General features: G+C 47.2%; 1 protein-coding gene across 1 annotated transcript in view; it reads right to left on the bottom strand.

Annotated features, from left to right (window-relative positions):
* RTN1 (reticulon 1) overlaps positions 1–27773 on the bottom strand; it is a 123447-nt gene that overhangs the window by 39710 nt on the left and 55964 nt on the right. Inside the window, exons 2-3 of the mRNA XM_064461009.1 lie at positions 13845–14582; positions 8795–9577 (exon numbers count right to left, since the gene is read on the bottom strand). Coding sequence (XP_064317079.1) covers positions 8795–9577; positions 13845–14582 — 1521 coding nt within the window. The remainder of the gene's footprint in view (positions 1–8794; positions 9578–13844; positions 14583–27773) is intronic.

Raw genomic sequence — 27773 nt, 5'->3', positions numbered from 1 at the left:
ACAAGATGGCCCAGCACCCCGTCCAGACGACTCTTAAAGGTGTCCAACGTGGTCAAGTCAACCACTTCCCTGGGGAGATTATTCCAATGGTAACTGTTTTCAATGTGAAAATTTTTCCTCCTACATCCAATCTGAATCTCCCCAAGAGCAACTTGTGTCCATTCCCCCTTGTCCTCTCCGTGTGACTCCGTGTAAAAAGGGAGTCTCCATCTTCTTTGTAGCTGCCCCTTAAGTACTGGTACATGGTGATGAGATCCCCTCTGAGCCTCCTTTTCTCAGCTGATTTTCTCAAGTTTGACCTTACCCAACACGTGGGGAGTAATTTCCATAAGCACAGCTAGTGAGTGCTGGGAATTCCTCAAGAACTCTATTGGAAGTACAAAGCCAATTTATCACCTATGAAGGAAAGGGAAGTAAGTGGAGCAAGAGGCCCCCATGGCTCAACCGTGACCTCCTGGGTCTACTCAAATCCAAAAGGGAAACACAGCAGAAATAGAGAAGTGGAGGATTACCCACTGAGAACTACAAGGGCATAGCCAGAGAGTGCAGAGACGCAGTCAGAAAAGCAAAAGCCCAATTTGAATTGAAACTGGCTGTAGGCATAAAAAATAACAAGAAAGGGTTCTTCAGACCTGTCAACCATAAGGAGAAAAAGAAGGAAAACATAGGCCCACTGTTAAAAGGAAAAGGAGAATCAATCACCAATGATGCAGAAAAGGCAGAGGTCCTCAACACCTTCTTCACCTCTGTCTTTACCAGCACTGTTGGGTCCCAGGCTTTGGGAACAAAATTGCCAATCGAACCAAACACCGACCCACCATCGGTGAAGGAAGAGTTAGTATATGAATTACTACAGGAGCTTGACCCCTACAAATCAATGGGCCCTGACGCCAGCCACCCGAGGGTGTTGAGAGAGATGGCTGACATCATATCAAGACCGCTCTCCATAATCTTCGAGAAGTCATGGAGAACGGTGGATGTCCCAGAGGACTGGAGGAAGGCAAATGTTACCCCTATCTACAAGAAGGGCTCAAGGGAGGATCCGGGTAACTATAGGCCCATCAGCCTTACTTCAGTCCCTGGGAAAGTTATGGAACGAATCCTCCTGGGGGCCATCACAAGTCAAATGAAGCACGTGATTGGGAAAAGCCAACATGGCTTCACTAAAGGCAGATCGTGCTTGACAAACCTGGTGGCCTTCTATGACGAAGTGACTTGCCTGGTTGACATGGGGCGGGCAGTGGACATTGTCTACCTGGACTTCTCCAAGGCCTTTGATATGGTCCCCCATAGTCTCCTCCTGGAGAAATTGATGCGTTATGGCCTAGACAAGTGGTCTGTGCAGTGGGTGGGGAACTGGCTGACAGGCTGCACCGAGAGGGTGGTGGTAAATAGCTCTTTCTCAGACTGGCAACCTGTCACTAGTGGAGTCCCCCAGGGATTGATATTGGGCCTAGTATTATTCAATATCTTTATAAGTGACCTGGATAATGGCATCAAGTGTAGCCTGATGAAGTTTGCTGACGATACCAAGCTGAGTGGGGAAGTAGACACTCCAGAAGGGAGAGCTGCTCTGCAGGAAGATCTGGATAGGCTGGAGGAGTGGGCCAGCAAGAACCTTATGAAGTTCAACAAGGAGAAGGGTAAGGTCTTGCACCTGGGAAAACAATCCAGGAGTGCAGCACAGACTGGGATGTACCTGGCTGGAGAGAAGCTCTGTGGAAAGGGACCTGGGGGTCCTGGCAGACAGAAAGCTCAACGTGAGCGAACAGTGTGCTGCTGTGGCCAAGAAGGCCAACAGGATGCTGGGTTGCATCAAAAAGGGCATCACCAGCAGAGATAAAGAAGTCATCATCCTGCCCTACTCCGCTTCTCAGGCCACACCTGGAGTGCTGTGTACAGTTCTGGTCCCCGCTCTACAAAAAGGATGTGGACAGGCTGGAAGGGGTCCAGAGACGGGTTACCAAGATGATCAAAGGATTGTGAAGCTGCCATACGAGGATAGGCTGGGAGAGCTGGGTTTGTTCAGCATTGAGAAAAGAAGGCTCAGAGGGGATCTCATCACCATGTACCAGTACTTAAGGGGCAGCTACAAAGAAGATGGAGACTCCCTTTTTACACGGAGTCACACGGAGAGGACAAGGGGGAATGGACACAAGTTGCTCTTGGGGAGATTCAGATTGGATGTAGGAGGAAAAATTTTCACATTGAAAACAGTCACCATTGGAATAATCTCCCCAGGGAAGTGGTTGACTTGACCACGTTGGACACCTTTAAGAGTCGTCTGGACGGGGTGCTGGGCCATCTTGTTTAGACTCTGCTCTTCCCAGAAAGGTTGGACTAGATGATCCCTGAGGTCCCTTCCAACCTGGGATTCTGTGATTATGTGATTCTTGCAGCAACAGAAGTCAGTGTCATGCTGCTGCAGTGGGCTCTGCAAGCCCAGTCCTAGACTGTAGGGAAGGCAAGTAACCCATCATCAACATGGGGACAGCCTCCATGCGAACACCCTCTCCAGTCCTCTTCAAGAAGGATTCAACTGGTGGTAGAAACAAGACAGTTCAGACAGCTCAAAAACATGACCAGAGAGGAAAAACTGAAGAAACTAGAAGTGCTTAGTTAGCCTAAAGTAAAGAAGAATGGAAGAATGGCAACTGTTTTTGTTAGACACCAGGGAGCTGGTGGAGGATCTGCCAGCAGAGGCCTTTACAAACGAGCCACAAGCATCTGTGAAGAGTGCTCTACCAGGGGTCCTGGCTGGGGCCAGGAGATAGGCTCTTTGGACCTTGTGAAGTTCCACCAGCCTACTCTGTATGAAGCTACCTTGAGTGGTACTGCTCCTCTGCCTTGCTCTGCAGTGTGCCCGCAGCTCTTGCACTGAGGTGGCATCACAGGACTGACCCAGATTTGCAGGCTCCAGCTCTCAGCTACCCCCAAACCTTTGCTGAGAAGACGGACAGGTAGTCTGTGAGTCAGGTGACAGAGGTAGACAAGGCCCTGAGCAACGTGACCAAACTGCTTTGAGCAAGGGGTCAGACCAGGGACCTCCACAGGTCATAATAATTCAGCTCCCACCTAAATTATTCCATGTGGGAGGCAAGTGCACAGAGGTTCACCAGTCTACTCCAAGATTTCATGGCAAGACCAGGCCTAGGTTCACATGTTTACTTCTCCAGGCAGGTTTTACCCCACTCCTCCTACAGCATCGCAAGGCAAAGACATTCCAGCCCCAGGCAGGACATCCCTCTCCCCAACACTTTTTCCAAGCAGGGACTTCCCAGAGGATGCAAAGCTACCGGAGCCCCATAAAAAGCAAACTGAAGCAAGCAAAACAGATGGGCCAGAGTGTGGAGGCACTTACAGCAGATGGCACTAAAATATTAAACTAACATTACCGTATGCTTAAGCCACGGCCTGGCTTGCTGCTGAGTGCAGAGCCAGCCTTGTGAAAGCATGCAGATGAGAAATGAGCCTCAGATTGCTAAATCACCCTACCAAACATCTCCCTCCCGCAGAAAAATGCCTCACTAGCAATTCCTCCAACAGCAGAGATGTGCTAACGCGTTGCAGACAGCATTTTGCTGAACAAAAAGCACTCCCAGCAACTAAGTCTCTCCCAAATCTCTGCTGGAAAACCATCTTCTTGAGAAACTGTATAAAATCAGTGAGAGATTAAAGGGAAAGAGCCCACACTGCTCTGTGCTTGTTCACTGAGTGGCAGCTCTGGACACCATGGTACAGCACAAGAGGCTCCAGGGAGGAGGGGAGACATGTTCTTCAACCCAGGGCATGTATGAGTGTCACCCCAAAACCAGAAGTGATCCTGACTGCAGCTTGTGACACTGCCTAAGAGACACAGGTCCAGCACACAGAGATGGGTGGCCATGAACCTTGGTGTCCCTCATGGGAGCTCCGAGCCACAGCAGCCATGAAGGGGGTGGGGTAAGGACTTCTAGGAGACTAACCAGATTAATGTCACAAAAGCCTTTCATAAGGCATAAAAGTCAGAATGCCTTATAGCAGGGTGGCATAGGACTGTGCTGCAGAATAAAGCATTTTAAATGATGAATTTTATTTGACTGCGTTTCTAGCAGGTCCTGCCAGTTGTGCCATCTAGCATGTGAGTGACAGCACGACCCCACAGCCCCAGGCCTGGGTTTTCCTTTTCCTATGCTGAAGTTCACCATAAAATAAAAAGAAAAGGAAAATAAACATTACTATGAATGTCCACATCTTTTTTTTTTTTTTCTAACCTGAGCTCAGACATCTGGTCTGAAAGGTAACAAGCTGCTGCACGTTTCATTAAATGGATCAAGCAGAAGGAATCTCCTAATATTGCCATTGAAGGAGGGGCTGGAGAGAGACATGATGCCCCAGCATAAGGGAAATCTCCACCAGGACCAGGTTGCCAGGCTGTGGGACAGCAGCATGCTGTAAGCCAGGCCACCCTGGCAGAGAGCTACTGACAGGCACGGCAAGAGAAGACAGGAAAAGATTTGGCCAAAACGCTCCTTCCCAGCCTGCCTTGGTCAAGGCTCCTTTTGGGCTTCTTGCAGACTGCCCTGGGCCAAAAAATGCACATTTCCAGGACAGCTGGTCTTTTCTGAAATTTCCTGCATGCCCAAACCATGTGCAAGCCCAGCCTGGACATCGTCTGGGCTATGCAATGTCATTGTACTGTGCAGGCCACACCAATCAGTTGTATTATTTTCCAAAGTTTGTGAAAATCTGTTGCAAGACAGAGTTTTCTTAGAACAAACATAAAAATCTGCATTCCTTGCTCTGTCTGCTGGAAAAAATGTATCTGGTCCTCTTTCTCTGTGGCAGAATATTTAAATAAAAAAAGGAAAGTGAGCTGGCAACCTCCTTTCTGCAGAGCCACAGCCAAAGGGGCCCTCAGCCTTGTTTTGTAAGGGCTGTGTCCACCTCTGGAAGTAGATGCCAGTAGAGACGTGGGGGCGGTGACAGCTGAACAGCAAATGTCTTGCTATAGCTCTGCCTTCCCCTCTTTGCTCCGGAGGGAATAGTAACACTGACACAGGTAGCAACTGCACAGTCCTGGCCAAAACAAAGCCTGTGTTGCAGCAAGCAATGCAATCTTTCTGACCATGCAGAGAACTGAGCGAGGCTGCTTAGCGGTTAACGGCACGGGCATAGCTCCCCTCTTTCAAATTGTGATAGTCAGCTCCACTAAAATGGAGGTAGGAAGTCACTGCCCATTTTTGTTATTGCCACTGGATGGCAACAGACGTTAAGCAGAGACGTTGAGTTATCACTGCGCAAACCACATGTGCACTTGCTGTGCTCCACCTTGTTACTTAGGGGAATGGCTGTGATTTCAGCATGTCTAGCAGACGCACCAGAAAGGTCTCTGAGGGATTAAGCTGCAGGCTGGCAGCAACACAATCAGCAATACTGATCCTGGGGTCGGGTTGAACACTGGGTTTTCACTTTGTACAGTTTCTCCATGTATTTCCTGGAGTCTGCACTCAAAATCAGTATTTGTCTTGCCAGCCCGGGGCGAACCCTTCTGATGCAAGGTATATTTAATGCCATGAATATGAGTAAAATATTCCTTGGTGGTATTACAGTATAATGCTGTGAAATAGTTAACACTTACATGTGAAACTGATGGCTGACTGTTTTTAAGTTACATATACCTGGCTATGAGCTGGCCAAGAGACACAGAAAGATCTAGAGCTGGGTGTCAAAAACACAGCCAGGCGTGTCGAACAGCTTCATTTAATCCATCAGGTTCCTATGAATCTCCAGAAATGCAAGGCTAGCACAAACCTGAACTCAGGTGGGGCTTGCCATGGCCACTGGGGGACCAGTCGCCACCTGGACTCTGCGAACCTCACTAAAAACACTGTTTTAATAACAATGCGTGCTGGTAGCATAACACTCCTGACGTGATCTGTAACAAGCAGTTAACAGGAAACAATGAAGGGTTTTCTGTTCTCTACCTTTTAACAAGTACATAGTCTTGTTAGTATTCTCATAATGATAGATAACTATAATTGTTTTTATGAATGAATGATGATACTGTTCTTGCTTTGGTTGACACCATTCTGCTGCACCTCCGTTGTGTGGCACTGCCACATCTCCCTCTATCCTCCACTTCGGCTGAGTGCGGCCCATGCCAAATGCCTGCCAGGTGCATCTGAGTTGGCCTAAGACACATATACGATGCTGTGTGTAAAGCTCTGCTAAGACCTCAAGCTGATGCCGCGAAGGCAGTCTCTGTCCCCTTGAATGTGCTCTGCCACATCATTTCCCTGCCAGCTGATGTGGCTCCAGGCTGATGGAGCCTGGGAGGGCCCACGGGGGATGCTCTGATTCCACCAAGCCAGTTAACACATCCTCCAGTTCACCTCTGATAATTGAAAATCCACTGAAGGGTAAGTCACATGAATTATCCAAGTGAGGGACAAGGTCTCCTTTCCCAGGTCAGAAGAAGAGCCCCATACTCTACCTTCAACTTAAAAATTTAACTAGCACCCAGACACAGCAACCCATGCAGCAAATGCCCATGACTGGACGGTAGTGTAAACTGGATTCCACTACCATCCATATTTTCTTATCTTGACCCCACCTCTCCGTACCTTGGAATCACCTTTAAAAATCTACACAAGTTTTAGCAATGATCATCTTGGGAGGCTTTATGTTATTGTTTTCCTTGCCTTAGGCACACAAGTGGCTTGAGGGAGAAAAACACATACTGAAATAGTCCTCTATGCACTGCCAAATAGTAATTAGCTGTCTTGTGCCTGTCCTGGAGGAAATGTTCCTGCCACTACTGTCCTATGGGAATACAGACAGGAAACACTGTGATGTATGCAGGGATTTTCTTTGACCAAGAAGCCTCTACTGGCATCAGTTTAGGCAATGACAGAAATTAAATGAGACACAAAAGTTAGGCAAAAAAATCTGCATATGATTAAGGGAGACTGAAAATTGTAATGGGACCTGAAATCTCAAAATTGAGGGACAGGCAACTAGCTGCCCACATGATATTCCCCAACTACTTTCCCCAAATCGAAGACCAAATTGTTAGTCATCTGCCCAGAGCAACACATTGAACACAACATGGTTGCAGAGACCCAATGCTGGACACTGCAGGAAGGGTGTGCGAGGTAAATTCAATCACCCCTACAAGTTTCTAGGGTTGGGCAGGGTCTGGGCCAGTCCTACAAAAGGGAAATTTGGGAAGGCGGAACGAGAAATGGTTGGAGCTCATCCTACTCGTGAGGGAGCTAAGAGATGCACAGCATGAGGTTGCGAGCTCTGAGAATCCGGCAGGAAAACATACTCACAAGCAATAATCATACATGCCTTATTCAGCCTATTAATGTCATTAGTTCGCTACTGCTAAGAATATCAGTATTAGCATATTTTATTGTGCTGAGGACTGCAAGACCTGCAGTACATTGTGCGAGTTCGGGCTGTTTCCTCACTCAACTTACACGCTTGGGTTCACAGCACTAGATAAATCAGTTGTAAAAGTGTGCCACTTAAACGTGTTTGCCACATCTCCAGGCCATCATGTGGGCAAATGTCTGCACAAGGGCAGAAAGAGGAAAAAGATGCTCTCTAATCAGCAGGAGTGAAATTCGCACCCCCTCTGTCTCTGTCCAGCTGTTTGCAGGGAAGCAGCAGCCCTCTGAATTGCAAACCCCCATCCAATAGAAGAGCCATGGACAGCTGCTGTCCTCCCCAGCCCAGCCCAGGGAGACAGCAGAGGGGCAGCAGGGCAGGCATGGGGCAGCCCCAGAGTCCCTCCCTTCCCACGCCAGTGGCACACAAAGGTCCTGGCTATTTAGAGCTGGCACCTTACAAAGAATAAAATGCCTTTTTCTCTTGTGCACCTTGTGAACTAAGCCAGTTACAAGCCCCAGGGACCCCTGACAGTGTCAGTGTGCAGTGACCGTGTGCTACCCCTTGGTCCTCAGGGTTTAGCTCAGACCAAAAGCTGGTGGTGGCTCTAGAGGTTTGGTAGGTCCATCTGGACCTCAGTACCTGGCTGGCCCTATGCTGGCTTTGAAGGGATTCTACGGGGAGACAAGTGCCCTTGAGCTCACCTGAGTACCAGGGAAAAATCATGCCTTTCCCCCTCCCAGAGCTGGATTAGGGAAGGGGATTTCAGAAGAGCACACAGGATGCCCCACCCAAGGCAAACAGAGCTGGGAGGAGCACTCCTAAGCCACCTGCCTCCCTGCATCAGCCTGAGAGCATAGACAAAACCCTCATTATTCAGGATGGACTGTGTCAGCCACCATCAAAGAGATTTGTTTAAGCTGTACCAGCTTCAGAAACACCCAGACCCACCAAACCCAACCCCTCTCCTCCTCCAAATCATTCTTTTTTCCTACATGTATCCTCAAAAATATTATCCTCACATTTCTGGGAGGGGCAGAATCACCTCCCTAACTGCACCCCTTCCCTGGGGCAAGGCAGGTACTATTTCAAAGCAAAAATGATCATTTGTTGCTCTTTGTCCTCCAGATGCCTGATGGACAAATCAGCCTTATGTTACTGGGGTTCCTGCTTGATCCAGTTTCTATATGCTTAAGCCTAAAAATTGTTGTTGCTGGTATTTTTTTTTCCTAAGGGAAAGGAAAAGGAGAAAAAGAAGAAGATGGGAATGTCAGAGATTATGTGTGCATTGTCATAGGCGTGCCCAGCTTCAAGCTGAGGTTATCCACTGCCAGCAGCTCCCCCTGCTCGGCACTACTAACATCTCCTCCCCCTTCTGAGCAGCACTGCAAAAAAACCCATAAAGATCTGCATTTACCTTTCTGCTTATTTAAAACCGGCAGTAGGGGAGAAGCTAAGGGACTTCTTTTGCCAGAGTCCTTGGAAGACACTTTACTTTGGTTAACAACAGTTTCTTCAATGGGTTTCTTCAGGATTATTCTTTCCTTCAGCTCCTCAGTGCTGACAGCGGAGGTCGGGGGCTCAGCACCTGCTTTTGGTGCAACAAAGGAGCATTTCAGGTAGGACGCAGACTCTGCCAGGTTTTCCCTGTTCATCCTGCTCTCTGTTGTTTTACTTGCTTCATAGTCTGAGGTGTCAGTGCGCGAGCCGTTCTCTTCCTTGATAATGTCCATAACCATGGGCTTCATCAGAGGAGAGTCCTGCTCCCTCTTTGGGCTCTCTTCGGAGGCCGACGAGGCATCGCAGGACTCAATGATGAGCTCACTGTCGAGCTCAGCCTCCCGCTCCTCCCGCAGGATGCTGTACTGGATGGAGGGGGAGGCAGGTGACGGAGGGGGCCCTCCGATGTGGCTGAAGGTCATGTAGTTGGATTGCAGCACCTCCTCGGCAGCCAGTGGGTCCTCTGAGACCAGCTCAATCTCTGAGTCCCCCGACTCAGCACTGCTGGCTTCGTTATCCAGGGGTGAGGAGACGGCAGGGCGCCCGGGTTTGACCCGCTGGTCTTGCTTCTCAGCAGAAAGGGCTGGCGACCGCTGCACCTCAGAGGTCTCAAAGGAAAAGCTTTTTGCCTCCTTGATGGCACTGATGAGTTCATCCTCTGACAAGCTGCCTTTGCCCTGTGACTCTGAGCCAGACGGTTCTGCGACCCAGAAAGAAAGGGGGAAAAAAACAGAAAAAGATTGTTTAAAATGAGATTTTCTGGCTGCTTAGGCAACAAACACAATAGATTTCATGCCAGCACAGATCCCCCTAGCAGGGCTGGTAACACAGGGAGAAATTGTCCTTGTCTGGGATGACTAACAGGAATTACATCTTGTCCTTTCAGAGCCTTTAGCATCATTTCCTGAGGAAAAAGCTGTGGCACAAGGCAGTACTGGTCAGTGTTTGGCCAGTGGCTCAGCAACGTGGTTTTCACCAGGAGAATCACCACTCATGAGGAACATGGGCTCAGGCCACACGTGACAACATTTGACTGTCACCAATGGATACGGTTTGACACATTCGTGTCGACACAACAAATATCCCCTATTCTGGGGACAAACATGCACACAGGCTGGTGGGTTCCTGGCACCACTGATCGTAACAACTCATGTGTAGTTACTAGTAATTTTGCCAAACTTTAACTTTCAGGTGTGAAAAGTTCCAGGTCAGAAACTTTTCTCAGACTTTTTTTTTTTCAGGGAGGTGGGTCGTGAATTCTCTGTTTGCTTTCATCTCAGTTGGGTCCAAGAATGAAACTCTTTTTTTTACCATAATTCTTAATATCACTAAGACCTATATTAACCAAAATAAAGACTGACCAACTTGTCTCCCAAAATCTGAAACAAAAAAATTTATCACATTTGCTGGTTCATATGGAAGAAGATATACTCAGAGAGTGAAAATGAGCAGTTGAAAAGCCTGGCTGGTCACCCAGGATTAGCAGGGAGCCCACATCCTGACTAGAAGGGAACCCAGCACTAGATTTCCCACCTGTTCGGCCTCCCTGTATATCACTTTACTGCATGGGACTTCGTAATGAAATAACAAAGAAAGTAAAGTTGCATGTAAAGCATGTAACAATAAGAGGCGATGGAGGCAGCATGAGGTGCATCAGCAGCTGTCTTGAGTTACTGCACAGGGAACAGGCTTCACTTCATCATTCACAGAGCATCAGCCAGCCTCAAACCCAGACTGCACCTGGTGCATCAGCAGCAAGGCCAGCCGGGCCACCTGAGCCCGTCTGTGCCAAGGGGGACCGTGGCAGCAATTTGCACCCTGCCGACGCCTGGCCACTGCTGCTTCCTGATCGCCGGCTCCCGCCTTGCACTTCACTGACCCAGACATCACCACCATCCACACGCAAGACCCTCCCTTTTGGAGGAAAAAAAGGCTAAATTCCCCAGTCACATTGGAACAGCCATCAAGCACACACAGAAATTTGTCCTCTGGACTCTTGAGTGCTCATTCACTGATTTTATATCGTTATTAACATGACAGAAGTCACTAAGTGGCATTGCAGGTGAATATCGTTCAAGAAAGCCATCAGGAAAAGAGACCCCCAAGTTTCTTCCTGCTGATGCTGGTGAAGAGGTGCATGGCAGGACACTGCCCGAGTCCAAACATCTGGGGACCACAGCAGAGCAGGGGGAGTTTCCAGCCCCTTGGTTGCAGGTGTGGGGAGCCCCAAGCTGAGCTGCGTCTGCCGAGGTGGGTATTTGCCTTCAGGCCAGCCCTGCTTTGGGTGCAGCTACTGGCATTGGCCCCCGAGCCCACCCAGCTGCATTGGCCACTTCTGGAAGCAACAGAGGGTGGGGAAGAGATTGTATCAGATGTGACCTGCGACAAAACCACTCTTTCTGGCTATTTCCAGACTTAATTTCTCATGGCAATATCATAGCTGATTTCTTCCTGATCACATGCCTTCCCCAAGATAAATCAGGTAAAGGGGGAGGGTTTAATGATACCTGAGCCATGACATCCTGCCAGGAGACGGGCAAGAAAAACAACCTCCCCACCCCACCCAAGCAGTTTTGGTTTGTGCATCTGCCAATACACTTGTCATCTGCAGTTTTGAGGACATATTGTTGGCATGTCTGCAGCTCTCCTGACAAAACAGCTCTCTGGTGACACACCTCTCTCACATGAGAAAGTCCTTCTGCAACCCAGAGTACGGCCGCAGACAGCAATTAAGGTGTCTGGGACTGTCCCAATGCTGGGAAGTTGCTGTTGAATCAGACACGCTGAGCAGGAGCCTGTGCATCCTTTTCCTCTGGCTGCAGGAAGCCCATGTGAGCTGTGCTGCTCTCCTGCATTACGGCATGTAAGCATTTTCTCCCTGAGCAATGACTTAATCCGGCACACGTCCAAACAGGCATGTGACCACCAGCCCTCGTAGCGCAGCAACGCACAGTCCCTCGGCTTCACCCTGTTCCTGCCCACACTGGCAGTTTGTAACTAACTCTCAGCCATGGCATTTGCCTTGTGAACAAAAACATCCTTTGTGGCCAGCAGCAGGGTGTCATATTTACCGCTGGCACGGGGAGGCATATAAAAACCCACCACCAATCAGCACAAGCACAGGATATGAACAGACCACATCTTCCATCCCCAGAAAGATGATGGCCAGTAATTAAAAGCAAACTAATTTCAAAAGTCCTGATCCAAGCAGGGGGGATCTGGGGGCTTCGCCAGGATGCTTGAGGGGTATCTAGGAGCGACTGCTTTGCTGGGTCACTGGGTGGAAATAGTGAGGGCAGGTTTTACATTTCTTCCTCGCTTATGAAAGTGGAGCCCAGGCACAGCGTGTCCCTGGCTGTGGGAAATGGGGGAAATCCAGAGAAAACACCCTGTGGGAGCCTGCCCCTCAAGGAATATGCCTGCTTCTTCCCTTAACGTGAGAGATAAAGCAGTGCTTCTGGCCTTCCAGCATCCCAGTGCAAGGCAGTGGGACCTCCCACAGCTGTTCAAGCAGTACTGGGGATCAGCTTTGCCCACAGAGAGGAACATTTCCATGCCGGCAATCACGCAGGTCACACCAGTGCCTCCCAATAAGGCAGCAGCCGTGAGGCTCAGCCACACACTATTCAGCTGTTATGATGAGATACGGTTATCAAGTGTCATGAAGCCAGTCTTGAACAGTCGCCAAGGACTGAAAAATAACAATTGGGGCCCAAAGTTCTTAATTACCTCTTAGTGCAAAAAGTGTAAATAGATAAAAAATGGCATGCCTCAGAGTATCATGTGATGTCACCCAGTCAAATAAAAGAAGAAAAATATGACTCTAAAGTCTATTTATTATTTAAAGTTTCTGGCTGATTCAGGCAGGATGAACACACAGATGAACATACCTAAGGGTAGGTATTAGTGTGGGTGGAAATCCCAGACTGCCATTTTAAGGAAATTCCAGTTGGTTTTTAAATGCTTCTAGATGCCATCAAAACAGTGAAAATCTCAGCTTGGGGACATTCATTGTCAAATGTCAAATGTTTATTGTCAAAGGGTTCTGATCCACGATGTTGAAATTTAATTTCAAGTCTCAAAATTCTGTTTCCCATCACAGTTTTTTATTCCTTTTTAGAGCCCTATACTACTTTCATATTTTAGCAGTGCACAGCAGTGTGCAATAGGGAAAACGAGGAATAGGTATTATGTACTACTGCAATAATCAGTAAGAAAATTTATAAATTAATAGAAATCAGGAGCCTTTAAAAGAAACTGGCCCTTTGTCCCTCCAGCTCCTCTGTAAATGGGGTGGCAGCATTTCCCTCCTCAGCACTTTCTAAAAGCAGCACTTCCACTTGAACACAGCACACATTTTTAACAATTTAACCTCATCCTCTGCAAGAGCAAAGAGGTGTTGAAACAGACATTAAAATTTAAAAGAAGTGAACTCAGACATTTGCAGCTCCCTGATCCCACACACCCCATTTCCTCTGGGAGCAAAGCGTGGCTGGCCAGGGTGGCCAAGACGCCCCAAAATCCTGGGATCCAGCCAAATTGTTGCCTGGGGGGCAATACCCCCGATGATACCCACCAGCTCACGGCTTCCCCTCAAGGAGAGGTCCATGTGGGGACTGGGCTTAGCAAGCCTGGATCTGACCCCAGCCCTGCTCCTGAGCAGCTCTCAGCAACTTATTTCTGTGGATCCCCAGCCCTGTCTTCCCCTCTTTTCATACAGAAAGGGCAGCCCGCCCCCAGCAATGTATTCGCATCCCCCTTTGGTTCAGCAATACAAAATGGTGCCCAAGCAGAACAGAAACACCTCCAGCCACGGAGACCAACTAATGTCTGCTTGCACCCCCTTAGACCCACCCCACAAACCTGCAGTAATTCTCCAATGTGCAGGGCTACAATTGCAACCATGTGCTGAATGCACACACACAAAAAAAAAAAACCCAAAAAACAGTGCCATGCACCAGCATTACCTGTGCCAGAGGATGGGGGTGTGACAGATCCTGGACTGTCATCTTCTGGCTCCGACACCGTCACTGTTGGTACCACCTCATGGCTTGGCTTCAGGCCAGTCTCTGGCTGAGTCGGGCTCAACTTTTTGCTAGCAGCTTCCCCAGCGCCTTCTATCTCGGTGAACGTGATCTTGACTGGGGCTGTAACCATGGAGGCACTGTGCTGATCTCCAGACCTTGTATCTTCAAGTGGATCTTGCTCTTTGGCTGCCTTTGTGCTCTCTGAAGCCGTCCGCTGAGGTTCAGCAGTGTGGCTGGACCGGGTGGGTATTCCTTGGTACTTATCAATAAGGCCTGGGCTCTCATCTTCTGAGTCAGGGTCATGTTTTTCTTGGTACTTTATTTCTTCTGATCTACTTATGTCCATGTATTTATAAGCTTCTACTTTCATGGGATCTGCTAAGGTTTTATCAACTTCAGTAGACTCTGCAGGAGTCATCTCTATTCCTGAATCTGAGCTAAACAAGCCACGGGAGTCAAACCCAGTCACATCTTGAACAGGATGCCCCAGCGTGTTAAACCCCTCTGTGCTACCCGAACAGGGAATGGGGCTGTTTTCCTGCTGATAAATACCCGTGAAATAGGTGGAGTCCCGCGGGGTGGTGTAGTGGACATCGGAGATCAGGGAGGTGTAGAAGGAGCTGTCGCCCCCGTTGGCAGTGGAGCTGTAGTCAAAGAGGTGCGATGAGGTGGTGACACCTAAAGCAAAGACACAAAAATGATGCACAGTGAAGAGACAAGTGCCTGTATACATCAATCTTTCTGCAAAGCCATACTCACTCCCTGCTGATTTTAAATTTGGTTTGTGCACTGGGCTTGGCTTTGCTTGCAAGCGCTTTGGGACTGTCTCTTACTACACCTTTCGGTAACATAGTGGCACATCTGTCAGACGAGGCTTCCAGATGTTATTGTATCTTCAAATAGCTATAAAGATCCTGATAGCTGCTAAAAGTTCCCAGCTAACGTTTGCCCAGTCTGTGCATAAAAACCTCTGGTGAAGGCAATCCCACAACCTCCCTCACTATCTGACTCAGGGGCTCATGGTCCAATATCCTTAAAAAAATCTAATGTCCAATACAAAAACAATCCTGAGCAAAAATATATTTTTTTTAATACAGAGAGATAGAGGAGTTTCACCCTAAGGAAACTTTTCATTAAGAAAAAAATTCTGCTGGACAGAAATTGAGATGGAAGGTTGACAGGCAGCTTTAGATTTCATTTTCTCTTTTAAGAGTAGCCACCCTAAATTTGTAAAACACCAGGGCAGAGAATAAATATCCTCGTTTACTGATTTCCACATGCCCAGAAAGCCGTATCCTGTGTGCATCATCTACAAAGCATGCCGGCATGAAAGCGGTTAAAACTCTACCCACGCCCATGCATCATTTTCATATACCACCTCTAATTCCCTCTGTCATGCTTTAAGTTCCTGGGATGATGCTAATTAAATTACAAACAATGGCCACTCTCTATTTGCAGCATTAATATAAAGCACAGCTCCACGACTGGAACAGTGAGGTCCCCCCTGAGGGAGGCGGGAGGTGGGGAAACAAATTTTTATAGGGGCTGAGGGAACCGGGATGTAGAGGAACAAAGCTAATGCCTGTAGGAGCTAGTGCCTACAGGAAGGCGGTGGCCTTTTAACTACTCGTGTGCTGATGCACGCTGCATCGCAGTGGCTGGCCATTTTTTTCTGGCCTCTGCTCATCACCCTGCAAGGGGTGTAGGGCTCCTGATCTGCTCCGCATGTGCCATGTCCTGGTTATTTTCTTTCTCTTTGCACAGACATAACATCATCTCTAAATACCATTGCAACTACTTTTTCCCACAGCCCTCCATGCATTAGGCACATGCAGCTCAGTTAGTGAGCCCTGAAGCAATCTTTTTCCCCTTTAACGTTCTTCAGTGCGTAGCTGCAGGCTTTATTTTACTGCATGGATTTGAGATGCACAACCCAAGCCCTGCACAAAGGCAGAATGACCATATCCCTCATCCGTATTTTTGCATTGCTCAGTGTTATGGTTACTTGAAAGCATCTTCTCTTTCCTGGGCCATCTTTAGGGTGGGAATGGCATGCTCCTCCTTTTACAAGGGGAAACCTGGTAGCATAGGGAAAAAGCAACCCAAAAGTGCCACAACTTGCTTTTCAGCCTACCTACGCTACCTGCTCCTATGTGTCCATCCTCACTGATTTTGGGTGCTGCTGGTCCCCCGCCAGCCCTCACAGCAAACTTGCTACTGCACACACAATGCTGACAGCAGCTCCATCCCCACACCCTGGGAGCCCATGACCAGGGATTCGTGGCAGCTGCCTTTGCCATATGAGAACACAGAGCAAGGGCTGCTGTAGCTAGCAGGTGAAAAATTATCACCATCCATCATTCCCAGCCTTCAGTTTGCCCTTCTCACCACTATGGAGCGCTGCATAGAACTTTTCTTAGAAATATTTATTATTATGCCAAGATCTTGTTTCAGAGTGGTGAGGGTGACTGCGGAGATTCTTCCTACGTGTGTGAATTTTGGACTTTTTTTCCTATCTATGTAACTTTACATTTACCTACTCTAAATTTCACCTTCTATTTTCCTGTTAGCTCACTCGGGGCTGCAAGATCCTTTTGCAACTTGCTGCAGTCAGCTCTCGTCCCACTGCTCCAAATGACTCAGTCTCATCAGCAAAGGTACGTGAGAACAGCGCCTAAGCGGAAAACCACAGTGAAACCAAAGCAGGATAAGGGCTAAGCTGGGCTGCCCAGCACCCGCATCAGGTCCTACCTGAGGTCATCCAGTGCCTCACGAGGACAGCTCATACCCGAAAAGCAGTTCTAAATGATCAGTAAACAAAAAGGGATAGGTTGTTCTTCTTGCAAATATTTTTCTTGCTGAACTTGCCTTTTTGAAAATTATCCATAAACAAGCTTGGATTTTCACAAATGTGTGGTTAGCTGGAATTATCTGATGCCTTGTTTATGACAACATATTTCAGGCTATGAATTGCTGACTCAGACTATTCATGCCCGTTGCTGCCAGTATCTGCTGTTCATAATTTACTATTTGTGCTGGGTGAGTGGCTGTCTAAACCACGGGGTTTCAGGACTGCTCTTTCATTAGATGATTTCTCAGTGCCTACTGGGCCTGATCCAAAGTCCACTGAATTCACTGGAAAAATCCCATTAATCCTGAGTGGCTTTGGACCAGCTCAAGATGGCTGTGCAATACTTTCTGCTCTGGGTGCTCGTGAAAAAAACAACATCACAACACCATAACTGAGCAAAAATCTGTTTCTGCAAACATCCCACAATTGCTAGTAAAGAGGGAGCACAAACATAGTCAAAGGAGATTGAAGTCGCCATCAAACCAATATTCATGGATGCTGTTTGCAGCTTTCATTTCAGCTTTGTCCACAGTATATGTGAGCCAGATGCACATGCATTTGCAGCACTTAGTAATGTCAATCAATAGAGCAGTGAAAAGGTTTCTAATGCGTTTGTGTCAGGTCCTTCGTAGCAGGAGTTATAGCAAGCCAGGAGAGCTCGCAGGAGAGCCACTGTGATAAAGAGAGCCTGGGAAAATATCATCCTATTCAGCAGAAAGAAAACATAACCCTGAAATAGTCATCGACAGAAGCATCATTTCAGATTTTCAAATAGTACAAAACTGATGCTGTAGCAGATGTTAACACAAGAGCTGATTTAAAATGGACTCTCTGTTGATCATAAACCTTTCTTTTTTTCTGCAGTGGTTTTGCAAATAACGATGAAACCAGAAAATGCATTTCTTACAGGGGAAGTCAAAGAGTTAAGGGCTGTGTGAGCTTGTCCATGCGCATGTGTGAGCAGAGAGAGGGTTCACATTAGCAGGACATAGAGACATCCCAACTCTCAAGGCAACTGCAGAGTCAAAAGCACTGAAGACGTCTGAAATTGCCTAATTACTAGGATTTAATGCAACTCTATTTCTACAGGGAATGATTTAAAGCCATCAGTAAAACTGCCTGTTATTTGGGAAGTGTGAAACTATCAGCTATTAGGCTGGCTATTAAAGACATGGAAACCTATAAGAGCTGAGCAAGTTTTTGCTGAAGAATGATGTATTCAGAGCCTGGTGATTAAGCAATGCCCTCTCTGACTTTAAGTTTATTTAGTTCAATATCCGTGGGAAGGAGAAGCCTTGAATAGCCCTGGTAACGGATGGCAGTATCAGATTTGAATTCATCCTTATTACAAAGGGTTGGGTTTTTTTAATCTGGATTTCCCTCAAATGTGCCCAAAAACCTGCCTGCCAATTCAGGTAAAGCAAAGCTATTCAGCGCCTGTGAGCAGCAGTCATGCTTTCTTGTAATACAAGCCCTTGGGAAATAATTTCACTTCCTGCGACCAGCTGAGAAGTAATGGGTCTGATTCAATCATTTCAAGCACAGCTGAGATGCTCAGCAAGTTACATGTGTTTTCATCAACTGTAAAGAAAAAAAAATTTGAAAATGACTGTTTTGTTTTCTCAGAATAAGTACGTGAATGCTCCAGAAATCCTCTCCTACAGTGTCAGATTTAGAGCTATTTAGCAATTGACACAGGAAATAATTTCGAAATCATTGGTTCTGCACAGAGTAACCCTTAATTTAAGAAAGGCAGCTGAAGCCCAATTTGGATCAATGCAAGCTGAACTGCTGCAGCACGCTGGAAGAGAAAAAGACGTTCGCTGAGGATAACAGACAAGAAGAAGAGCTAATTTAAGTAAAACTGATTTTTTTCCCCCAACTAGATTATGCTCAGTCTTCTTAAAATTGATCACATTAGAATACTGTGTTCAATTCTCAAGAAAATAACCACCTGAACCTGCCTTTCTTAATTTTCACATGCAACTCTGATGACCTTCAGTGGCACCGACAGACTGACACAGGACATGAAATTTCAATTCTGCAGAAAAGCTGGCAACCCCACAATGCAAGGTTCAGTATTTATTGTGTGCCAGTGATTCGGACAGAATTATTAATATTTCAGAAGTGGAGAGAAGGAACTAATCTTTAATTAGATTATGCTATTTTTATAGCCTGGAGCTGCACTGAGAAGAGGAAGGATCTTTGGTTGCAACTGGAGGCATCAAGGTTTCAGCGACCTTTTCAGACAAAAGCAGAACAGTGTGAGCAAGCTGCTTCCAGCAAATTCCTGTAAGCCTTTTAAATAGTTGGCTCTGACTTTTGCTTTGGATGTTGAGCATCAGGAGTCATTACTGGCTACCCCAGCGCTGCAGGGCTGCTAGCTCCCAGGAATAGGGTCTCCCCAGCTGTCTCCTGTGTCCATGCAGACCACAGCCTCCTGTGGACAAGGTGCACCTTGACCCTGACCTGCAGTAATCTATGGACTAGAGATAATAATAAGCAAAGTCACATAAACAAGGGGAAGACTCTTGTTTGACTGCCTCAGATGATGCCAGAGGGTCTCTCAGGCCACATGTCACTGCCAGTACCATGGCCCTTTAGGTGCCATCCAGAGATTTTAAATAACAGAGGCCAAAACGGAGCAATAAGCATTTTCCAGCACAGCAACTCTGCTCTGATCCAAGACTCCTGAAGGTACTGCAGAGCTCAGGGATATGCCGTAACTTTCTTTCAGCACTCAGACTAAAGCCTGGCTCTTAAAAAGATATCCTATATTGTCTTAAAGGCTCAAGGAGGTGGTTGTGTGCTTTGCTAAGCTTTTTATTTTGTAATTCCCCTCTCGCTTAGAAAGGCTGATTTCATAGCAAGGCTGACGGTCTAAATCCGAGGAGCCATCATGGCATCCCATTGCACCTGAGAGTGATGCAGGAGAGTCCATTGCCCAGACCTTGCCACCACCTAAACATCTGTATCTGGAGACCAAACCACAGCTCGGGGTTCCATCTGATGACCAGCACAGACCATGTTTCCCAGCCCCACATCAGCAGCTTACGTTCCAACCTCTCCTTCATTTTTATAGTTCATCCATAAACTATAGAGATGCATCTTCCTGCTTTCTTCCAAACACACAACAAAAGTAGCTATTAAACAGTCCTGCCTTTTCTGTACCAAATTCACAATTTTGTCATCAGTCACTAGCAAAGAGCCTGTCCTTGACCTTGGCTTCTTTTTATTCTTAACTTATCCTTAAAAAAAAGAAAAAACAAGGGAAAGACTTTTTCCTATTCTTTTGACCTGGATACATGATGCCTCATTGTTTCTTTTTAGTTTCCCAACAGTTACCTCCCTTTTTAAAACTCATATTATATTGCCTTGCTATGTTCTCATCTGTAGTCATATACATCTTTATAAGGATGTTCAGTGTTTTATCACTTTTCCACATCTCTTTACAGTACCCAGGCAGACCAGAAGTCCCAAGTCTATCTCCAAATTCAAAGCACATCCTGACTCCTTAGATCCAGACCAAGCTGTTTCTTCCTCTCTGCCTGATTTCAAGTCCAACTCAAACCTCAGGAAACCTCCACAGATTTCCAAACGTCCTTTGCTAGTACCACTCCCAGCAGTGGCAAGGACAGCTTGCACGGGTGGCAGATACACCCCTCAGCCCCATGCCAAATCACGCAATGCTTCAAAGTAGGCTGCCTACCCCCAGGGGTATTTGAGTGTACCACTCGGGAGACACACTCTCAATTTTGCAAGACCCTTCTTCATGAATTTTCTAACCCAAGACACTTCAATATCCATGCAAACCTCAAAAGTACTTGAGCACTTTTGTGTCAACTCAAGTAGAGCTTGAATCCCAAATGGCTGACACCCCTCAGGCTAAGTGCAGGCATCACCATGCTGTGGATAACACCATTAAATCAGCTCTCAGTCCAGTCTCCCCTGGATTAGCCTTTCTCAGTAGCCAGAGCCAGCTGTCAGCCCTGAGCTATCCCACCTCCAGATGCTATAGGTTAGGTGCATAGAGCAGCAAGCTGCTTGCAAGAGAACTGCACTAGGCGTGCATCCCTGGCAGCAGTGCCAGCTATTCCCAGCTGCCAGGAGATGGTGCTCTCCGTTTTAGCTCAGGATTTGCAAACCCACTTTCCAGGTTAGCAACTTCTTTTCCTCCAGAACTCTCCTCATCCTGACTGCAGGAAAGGTATAATTCTGCAAGTCACAACATTCACAAACATGAATGGCCATACTCTGAAAGTTATTTTGGGATGTATTTGGACAATAGATACTATAAGAAAACGGGATGTATCAGAAGGATACATGCTTTTATTCTATTATTGTTTCCCCGGTTCTCTGCATGGGTCCTGAACATGTTGGGGAAACTCAGAGCAGCAAGAAGGCTGCTTCCCGCTGTCTCAGAGCAGCTGACAGCTCTGTGCCTCAGCTCCTGGGGACAGGACTGAGTCAGTGCATCAGCTGTGCAGGTTATTCATCCTTCCCCTTGAGACACCACAGGAGCCAGAGGAAACGCTGCCATGCAGAGAGGCGGGTGCTGTCCCCTGCACAGGTAGGAGGGCAAAAGGACAGGGTAGAAAAAACAGGCTTAATTCTCTTTACACTCCGGTTACTCCATTGACTTCATTGGAGTGACTTCTGATTCATCCCGCCTGAGATGGAAAGCAAGTCCTAGACTCAAACAAATTAATTATATGCTTTGATGCATGTAAAACCCCTCCTCCAGGTCAGTTTGCAGAGGATATAAGTTACTACAGCCTTCAGCCTTAGCGCTTTAGCTGTCTAGTGCAAGCAGGCATTGTGGCTTCCAGCTCCAGGGCTCCCCCGTTTTGGTCTTCCATGTGCTAAATATATGTAGGGGTGGGGGACAGCTGGGATCCCAACCCTGAGAAAATCCTTGCCTGCTGAGGATGAGCATCCTTTAGCAACTCACCACCTCCTAGTAAGCACAGAAGCCAGAGGGCGGACAAACTGCTTTCAGGATCCAACTCCTGAAGGCCCTAACACTTTTGGGAGCTTCAGTCTGGGGGCTGCCTAGTTGAAACACTTCCCCAGCAGCTGGTGTCAGGTCACCATCATGTTACACAGAAGCGTGGTCCTTCCATGTGGCTTCCCAAAACTCTGCCTGGGGGTTTCTACTGTTGCCCCAGCTGACTTCTGGTTTCTTCCAAAAACCATGTGGATACAAATCAGGCCCTGGCTCGGCTGCTGGGTGCTACAGTCCTGTCTGCAGGAGGGTTGTATAGGAAACACTGATGAGCTTTTAATAAGATTAAAACAGATCCCCTCTGGGGAACGCAGGATGCACTGCGCTGCCATCCCGGCAAGCTATTAACAGCATCATTTTTTTGTCGCAGACTGTGCACCACAACAGCTATCATCTCCCTGCCAGCACTACTCTGAAAATGTACCAGGGTCCACCTTTTTGCTGCAGCTGAATAGGCACTGTGGGTGTCATGGTGCACCCCAAGCCAAGTCAAACAGAGGAGCAGGGCTTGGTTTGGAAATGCTGAATATCATCAGCTCCCATGGACGTCCACAGAGTTCATGGCATCTGACAGGGGATGCTCAGCAGGTTCCCAAAAGCCAACCAGCTGGTGTGCAAAGTAAACCCATAGCAAATGATTCAGCAGTTCCCACTCCCACATGCCCTCCAGGCTTTCTGCTTCAATAAATGGTCTAAGAGAGCTCCAATTTGACCTGGCAGTAAAATCCTGGTATAAGGTCTGTGACAGCCCCCCAGACAGCATGAAAAATCATGAATACTGAAAAAAGTGCCTTGAGAGGAACACACGAATGGTTTAAAACACACATAAAGTTGCAAATGCTCCTGTTAGGAGTGTTGCTGCAGCAGATCTTCATAATTATCAGAAAAGGACACAAATATCATTCAGTAAGTTTTAACACAAATCTGGGTCAGGAAAAAAGCTGGTTTTTCACTCTTGTGATAGTATCATCAGCAGTAACACGGCTGGCCAGCAGTGTTCAGTGACACTAAGGTACTGCCTAAAATCTATCAAATGCACTTTGCTAAGGGTAATTAAACCCCGCTTATGAGAATAATTCATTCTTATTTCACTGTAGTCACATTTCCCCTGGAATGATCAAACTCCACCAAGCCCCACGACAAAAATACTCCAAGCACTAAATGAATTAGCACCTAAATCATGTTTTTCAATGACATGAAACGGGGTCCAACTCCCTTTAGAGCATTAGACAGCAGAGTATCTCACAAAATCGGGACACGTTTGGCTGAGTCTCATTTGTCTTTAAGTTCTAAAACACCTAAATCCCATTTCAAACATTATTTAGGAACTTACCTGGTTTTACCTCTAGACTGCTACAAAGCAGTCCGTCACTCTTCAAACTCAGACCAGGTAGGTTGTCTTTCAATACCCACTGCAGAAACACCCTCTTCCCCTGCCCAGCCTCCATCCCAGGGCTCTGCCAGAGGTACCTCCTGCACATCCATACCCACCTTTTCTGGGTTCCAGTTACTTATAAATTCAGCTTCGAATAACTGCTGTAAGGCAACCCACAGCCACGCGGCTGCAGTTTCAAACTCTGCCTTGAGAAGAGAAAAACGCCAATTTTGATGCTGCAATAATATTGGGGTGGAAATCATTGCCCTACAGCTTCAGGCTCTTCCACACCTGGGGAGAGAGGGTTCAGCAGCAAGGAGGTAAAAGCCAGCACTGGATGAGGGCTTCTGCTGAACTACGAGTCTTTGAGTAAGGGTTTGATACACATCTGGATGGACTGCTGAGTTTTCTCTAAGCCAGTCATACCCAACTGCAACAGCTGGAAATCCAGCTTTGTAAAAATGAGAAAAAAGGGAGGAAAGTGTTGCCTTGCACTTGGGCTTGGTTGCCTATCCCCCAAGGTCAAAGCCACCCCAGCAGCATGAATCTTCCAGGGAGACAGCGACAATTGCAATGAAATTCAGCTGAAATCACTGAGGGCTCTCGAGAGGAAAATTAATTTTGTGACAATGCATAACACCTACAGCAATGTGTCAGGCACGGTAATTCAGGGAGGAAACCAGCTGTCAGGCACTGAGGGCTGGGGTAAATCAGGAGTGACTCCAGCAAAGGCACTAGAATTACACCTGCATAAAACTGTCACCAGGGAAGGAAGTACAGGGCCCTGGGAGCCAACAAATAGAGTCTGAAGATAAGGCATTACTGGCCACAAATCAGGATCAAATCTAATGCCCAAGGGACAGCAGGCAAATCTAGGTCAGAGAGGACACAGCAGTACAAGTCTGATGCAAGCAAAGAGACAGAGCTCAAAAATCACCCACTCGTTTCACCCAAGTTTTTCCCATCACAACATGATCTGCGCCAGGAGGTCCGGAGAACCAGCATATACTAGCTCCTGGTGACCACCTTTATTGGCAGTAATAGAAACATTAGGAGAAAAGACCCTGTATAGCATCAAGTAGGATCCAGAATACGTATCACAGAGTGAGGAAATAGTAAGGAAATATGAGCAGCAACAGAAAAGATTAAAAAAAAAAGAAACCAATCAAAAAACCCACAGAGGTTCTGCTGAGGCAGGTGAGGCATCAGGCTCTGATCTAAGCACTAATTTGGTTTACTTGCATGTTAAGTGATTTTCCTCTGTTTCTAGAAGGTGGGGGCAACAAGGTGCATCTGAAAGTCAATAAAAAATTTTCAAAAGCATAATAAAAGTTTAACCTCTCAAAGTAGTGCAGAATGAGGGGCAGAGACACTGCAGTCATAAATCAGCATCAACCTGCTGGCTTCAGCTTCTGGTTAAGGAGGATGGGGCCATACAGGTGCTATAACTAATGCTATGTGTCTGTCCTTTCAAGGTCTCTCCTTTGTTTACCTGCCACTACGTCGCTTCCCCTGTTAAAGATTACTTTATTCCAAGCAGACACAGGAAAAATCCTCCCCAGATATCTCACTTCCCTGAAGGACTTTTTAAGAGACTTATCCCACCCTTCGCTTTACTTTAGTGAAGGACCAATACAACCACAAGCCACTCCATCTCCTGACTGTGAATACGTGACACCAAAAGTGTTCACCCACCCAGGAGACCAGCCAGCAAGTCTGAAGTCTGTACTTTGAGCAGAGGGATAATTAAGATTTCAAGGAACACGGGTTAGTTGGAGTGTCCCTCTCCCTAAAAGCCCAGGAGAAGCTCCTGCTCCTTCCTTACTCAGCAGCTCTCCATCTCTTTATTTGCAAAGCCTGAAGGGTTGCAAGGGTGATGCGGGACCTCTGTGGTGAGCTGGGGCCTGGTCAACAGGCTGGCCTTTGGTCTTTGGTGGTCTTTGGCCACCTTTCACAGACACCTTGGATGTCATCCACGAGCTCCTTGCTCCTGGATACTCACATGCTGGGGGGAAAGGAGCAGCTCTTCTCTCCTCTATACATGCACACCATGCAGGCAGCCCCATGGGCAGCACTGCAGACTCATCCACTGTTTCATGGGATAAGGAAACCTAGGGCGTGGGTATCTTTGGTTCTGGCCCTCTCCTGTCCTGCTGCAGCCAGCAGGGCAGGGATGGGGGTAATTGCTTTGCTCTAGGGCAGGAAGCTGCCTATCACCTCTTTTCTGGAAGACCGGAGGAAAGCCAAGGCAAAGTCATACCTCAGCTGTTTGCAAGGGGACCCAGCTCCCCACAGTCAGATTTGGTGGCTAAATCAGAGTCTTCTGCAGATTTAAAGACAGCAGAGGCTGCGCTATAGAAAGCTTTTGAGGCTGTGGTGGAGCAACCTTGATTCAAACCAACGATTTGCTGGAATGATTGTGTGTTATTAAAGCAGGAGGGGGGCAGCAGCTTGACAGCAGCGCTAGGACCAACCTCTCTGAAGAGCGCTTCTCTTTGCATTCAGCAGCACAGCCTGGCATTTGGCTTTGCAAGTGAAAAGCTGGGGATAATTACCCAGATCATGATGCCTCGGTGCAGCCTTCCCAGAGTCTCTGCTGCACTGGAAGCCTCAGCTGCCAGGTAACTGTGGAAGCTGCAGTGAAAGGCAGGAGCAGAGCTCTCCCCTTGGTCCCCCCCTCTGCTGGACCTCCCATCCATGTGCCAACAGGGCTGCTGACACAGTTCTTGTGCAGTGGTTATGGCACGCTACTGTCTCACCCACATCTTGTGGAAGATTTCTATTAAAAGTTGTAATGAAACTTAGCTTTTCAATCACAGGGAGGTCTGTTTTCCTCCAAAGACTTTCCCTTCCCTCAGCGAAAAATCCAAGACTCCAAACCTGAAAATCTCTGACTTTGTCGCCATCCTGACCTTAGAAGTGGTAGAAAGCACTGAAACAGCTTCCTATTCAGCCCAGGGAGGCTTCAGATCCTAAACCACTGAAGGTTTTTAAGAGTAGATACACAAGTAACTCTCAAATGCTATCAGTAGAGGTGCTCCTGCTTAGGGAGACAGGATTAATACCCAACCTCCACAACAGCTCTCCTGCTTCAGGCTCTAGCATGAGATACTTTTGGAGACAGCTACACGACAGTCAGACTTGCGGCTATGATCATGAACAGTGACCTCTCCATTCCAGCAGATACACCAGGTACAGCGCTTCATCTGAGAAGAAAGCAACTTCTAGATGAAGTTCTGGACAGGACATCTCCGCAGATACTGCTCACCTACATATTTGTGCCAAGACAAACATGGCTAAAGAGAAAAAACAAATACGGCAAGCAGTTTTTCTGCTGTGTTTTCAAAGACAGAAGGGAACATCAAGAAAACTTCAGGGCAAGTGAAGCAATATGTCCTCTGGGAAAAGCTCATTTTGAGAGTCTACCACACTGAGTGAGCCAGACAGCATTTGGAAGAGCATGACTACCAGCGAAGATTAACCCTTAGGTTGTTCTTAAAAACAAACAAGCAAACAAAAATCCTAATAGCCTTCTTGGCTATAAACTTGGTGTTCGGAAGCAAAGGAAAAGTAGTGAGTGCAAGAAACCTCACCTTCTCTTGTATTTTCAGCATTCAGTCCTCTCTCATAATCAATTTGTAACGCATGTTCAGGAAGTCAGTCAAATGGATAAAGTGATAACAAGGGAATTAAGGCACTAACATGTCCTAGAGTGAGTTCTTCACATGCAGTATCAGATACTGACTAATCATCTATTGCATTAAAAACCTCAGCAGGGTAGTGTAAATGCATCAGCGGATGATACTATGCTCAGGGATGTAGCGTATTCCCCCTGGGCAGAAGCCCTGAGTGCATGGGTGCATGCAGGACTGCAGAACAAGCATGACTAAGTACCCAGGCAGGACACGAAAGGAAGCAAGAGGCAGCCCAGGAACAGACAACAAAAGAAATAAGAGGTCATGGACTAACCCTGCAATGTAAAACAAAGAAGGTCCCATACAGGGATGGGCAGGGCAGGGAGAAGAGACTCTCACTATTTACCTGTGCCTTGTGCTCTGGTACAGATGAACCAGGAGCCAGGGATTTTTGTGGTTTGTTTTCTTCATTTAGGAAAAGCACAGGAAGATGTAGAGAAGCTATAGAAGATGCTGGTGGTGTAAATACTGGAGGGCAGGACGCCTGGGACCAGACCGGAGGAGGGAATAGCAGAGATAAATTTATATTGTACGGAGGGGGAAGGGAGGGGGAAAGCAGGATCACAGCCTAGAAGTACTCTCCAGGTACCAGTGTAAGTGAAGGGAGGGAATTAGTCACAGTTCTTAGAGGATGGAAGGAAAAGGAGCGAAGGCTTGAAGTTAAGATATAAAATTAGGGTACATGTCAAGGTGCATTTCTTGATGGAAAAGGGCAGAGGAGTGGAATAGGGAGCACAGGGTATGCCCATATACTGTCTCCCCATTACACCACATCTGGATGGGCCTTAGCAAGGAATGAACTCCAGCTCTGCCCTGGGAGGGGTTTCCAGATGTCTTTTTCTGGCACTACTGTTGATAGCTCAATTTTGCCTCTTGTACATTAGCACTTCAGATGAAATCTGGGCAAAAAAGGGACTCTTCAGTTTGGCAAGAGAGAAGATTA

The sequence above is a fragment of the Phalacrocorax carbo genome, chromosome 9 (genome assembly GCF_963921805.1).
Source record: "Phalacrocorax carbo chromosome 9, bPhaCar2.1, whole genome shotgun sequence".
Taxonomy (NCBI): Eukaryota; Metazoa; Chordata; class Aves; order Suliformes; family Phalacrocoracidae; genus Phalacrocorax; species Phalacrocorax carbo.
This window is presented reverse-complemented; position numbering and strand designations above follow the sequence as displayed.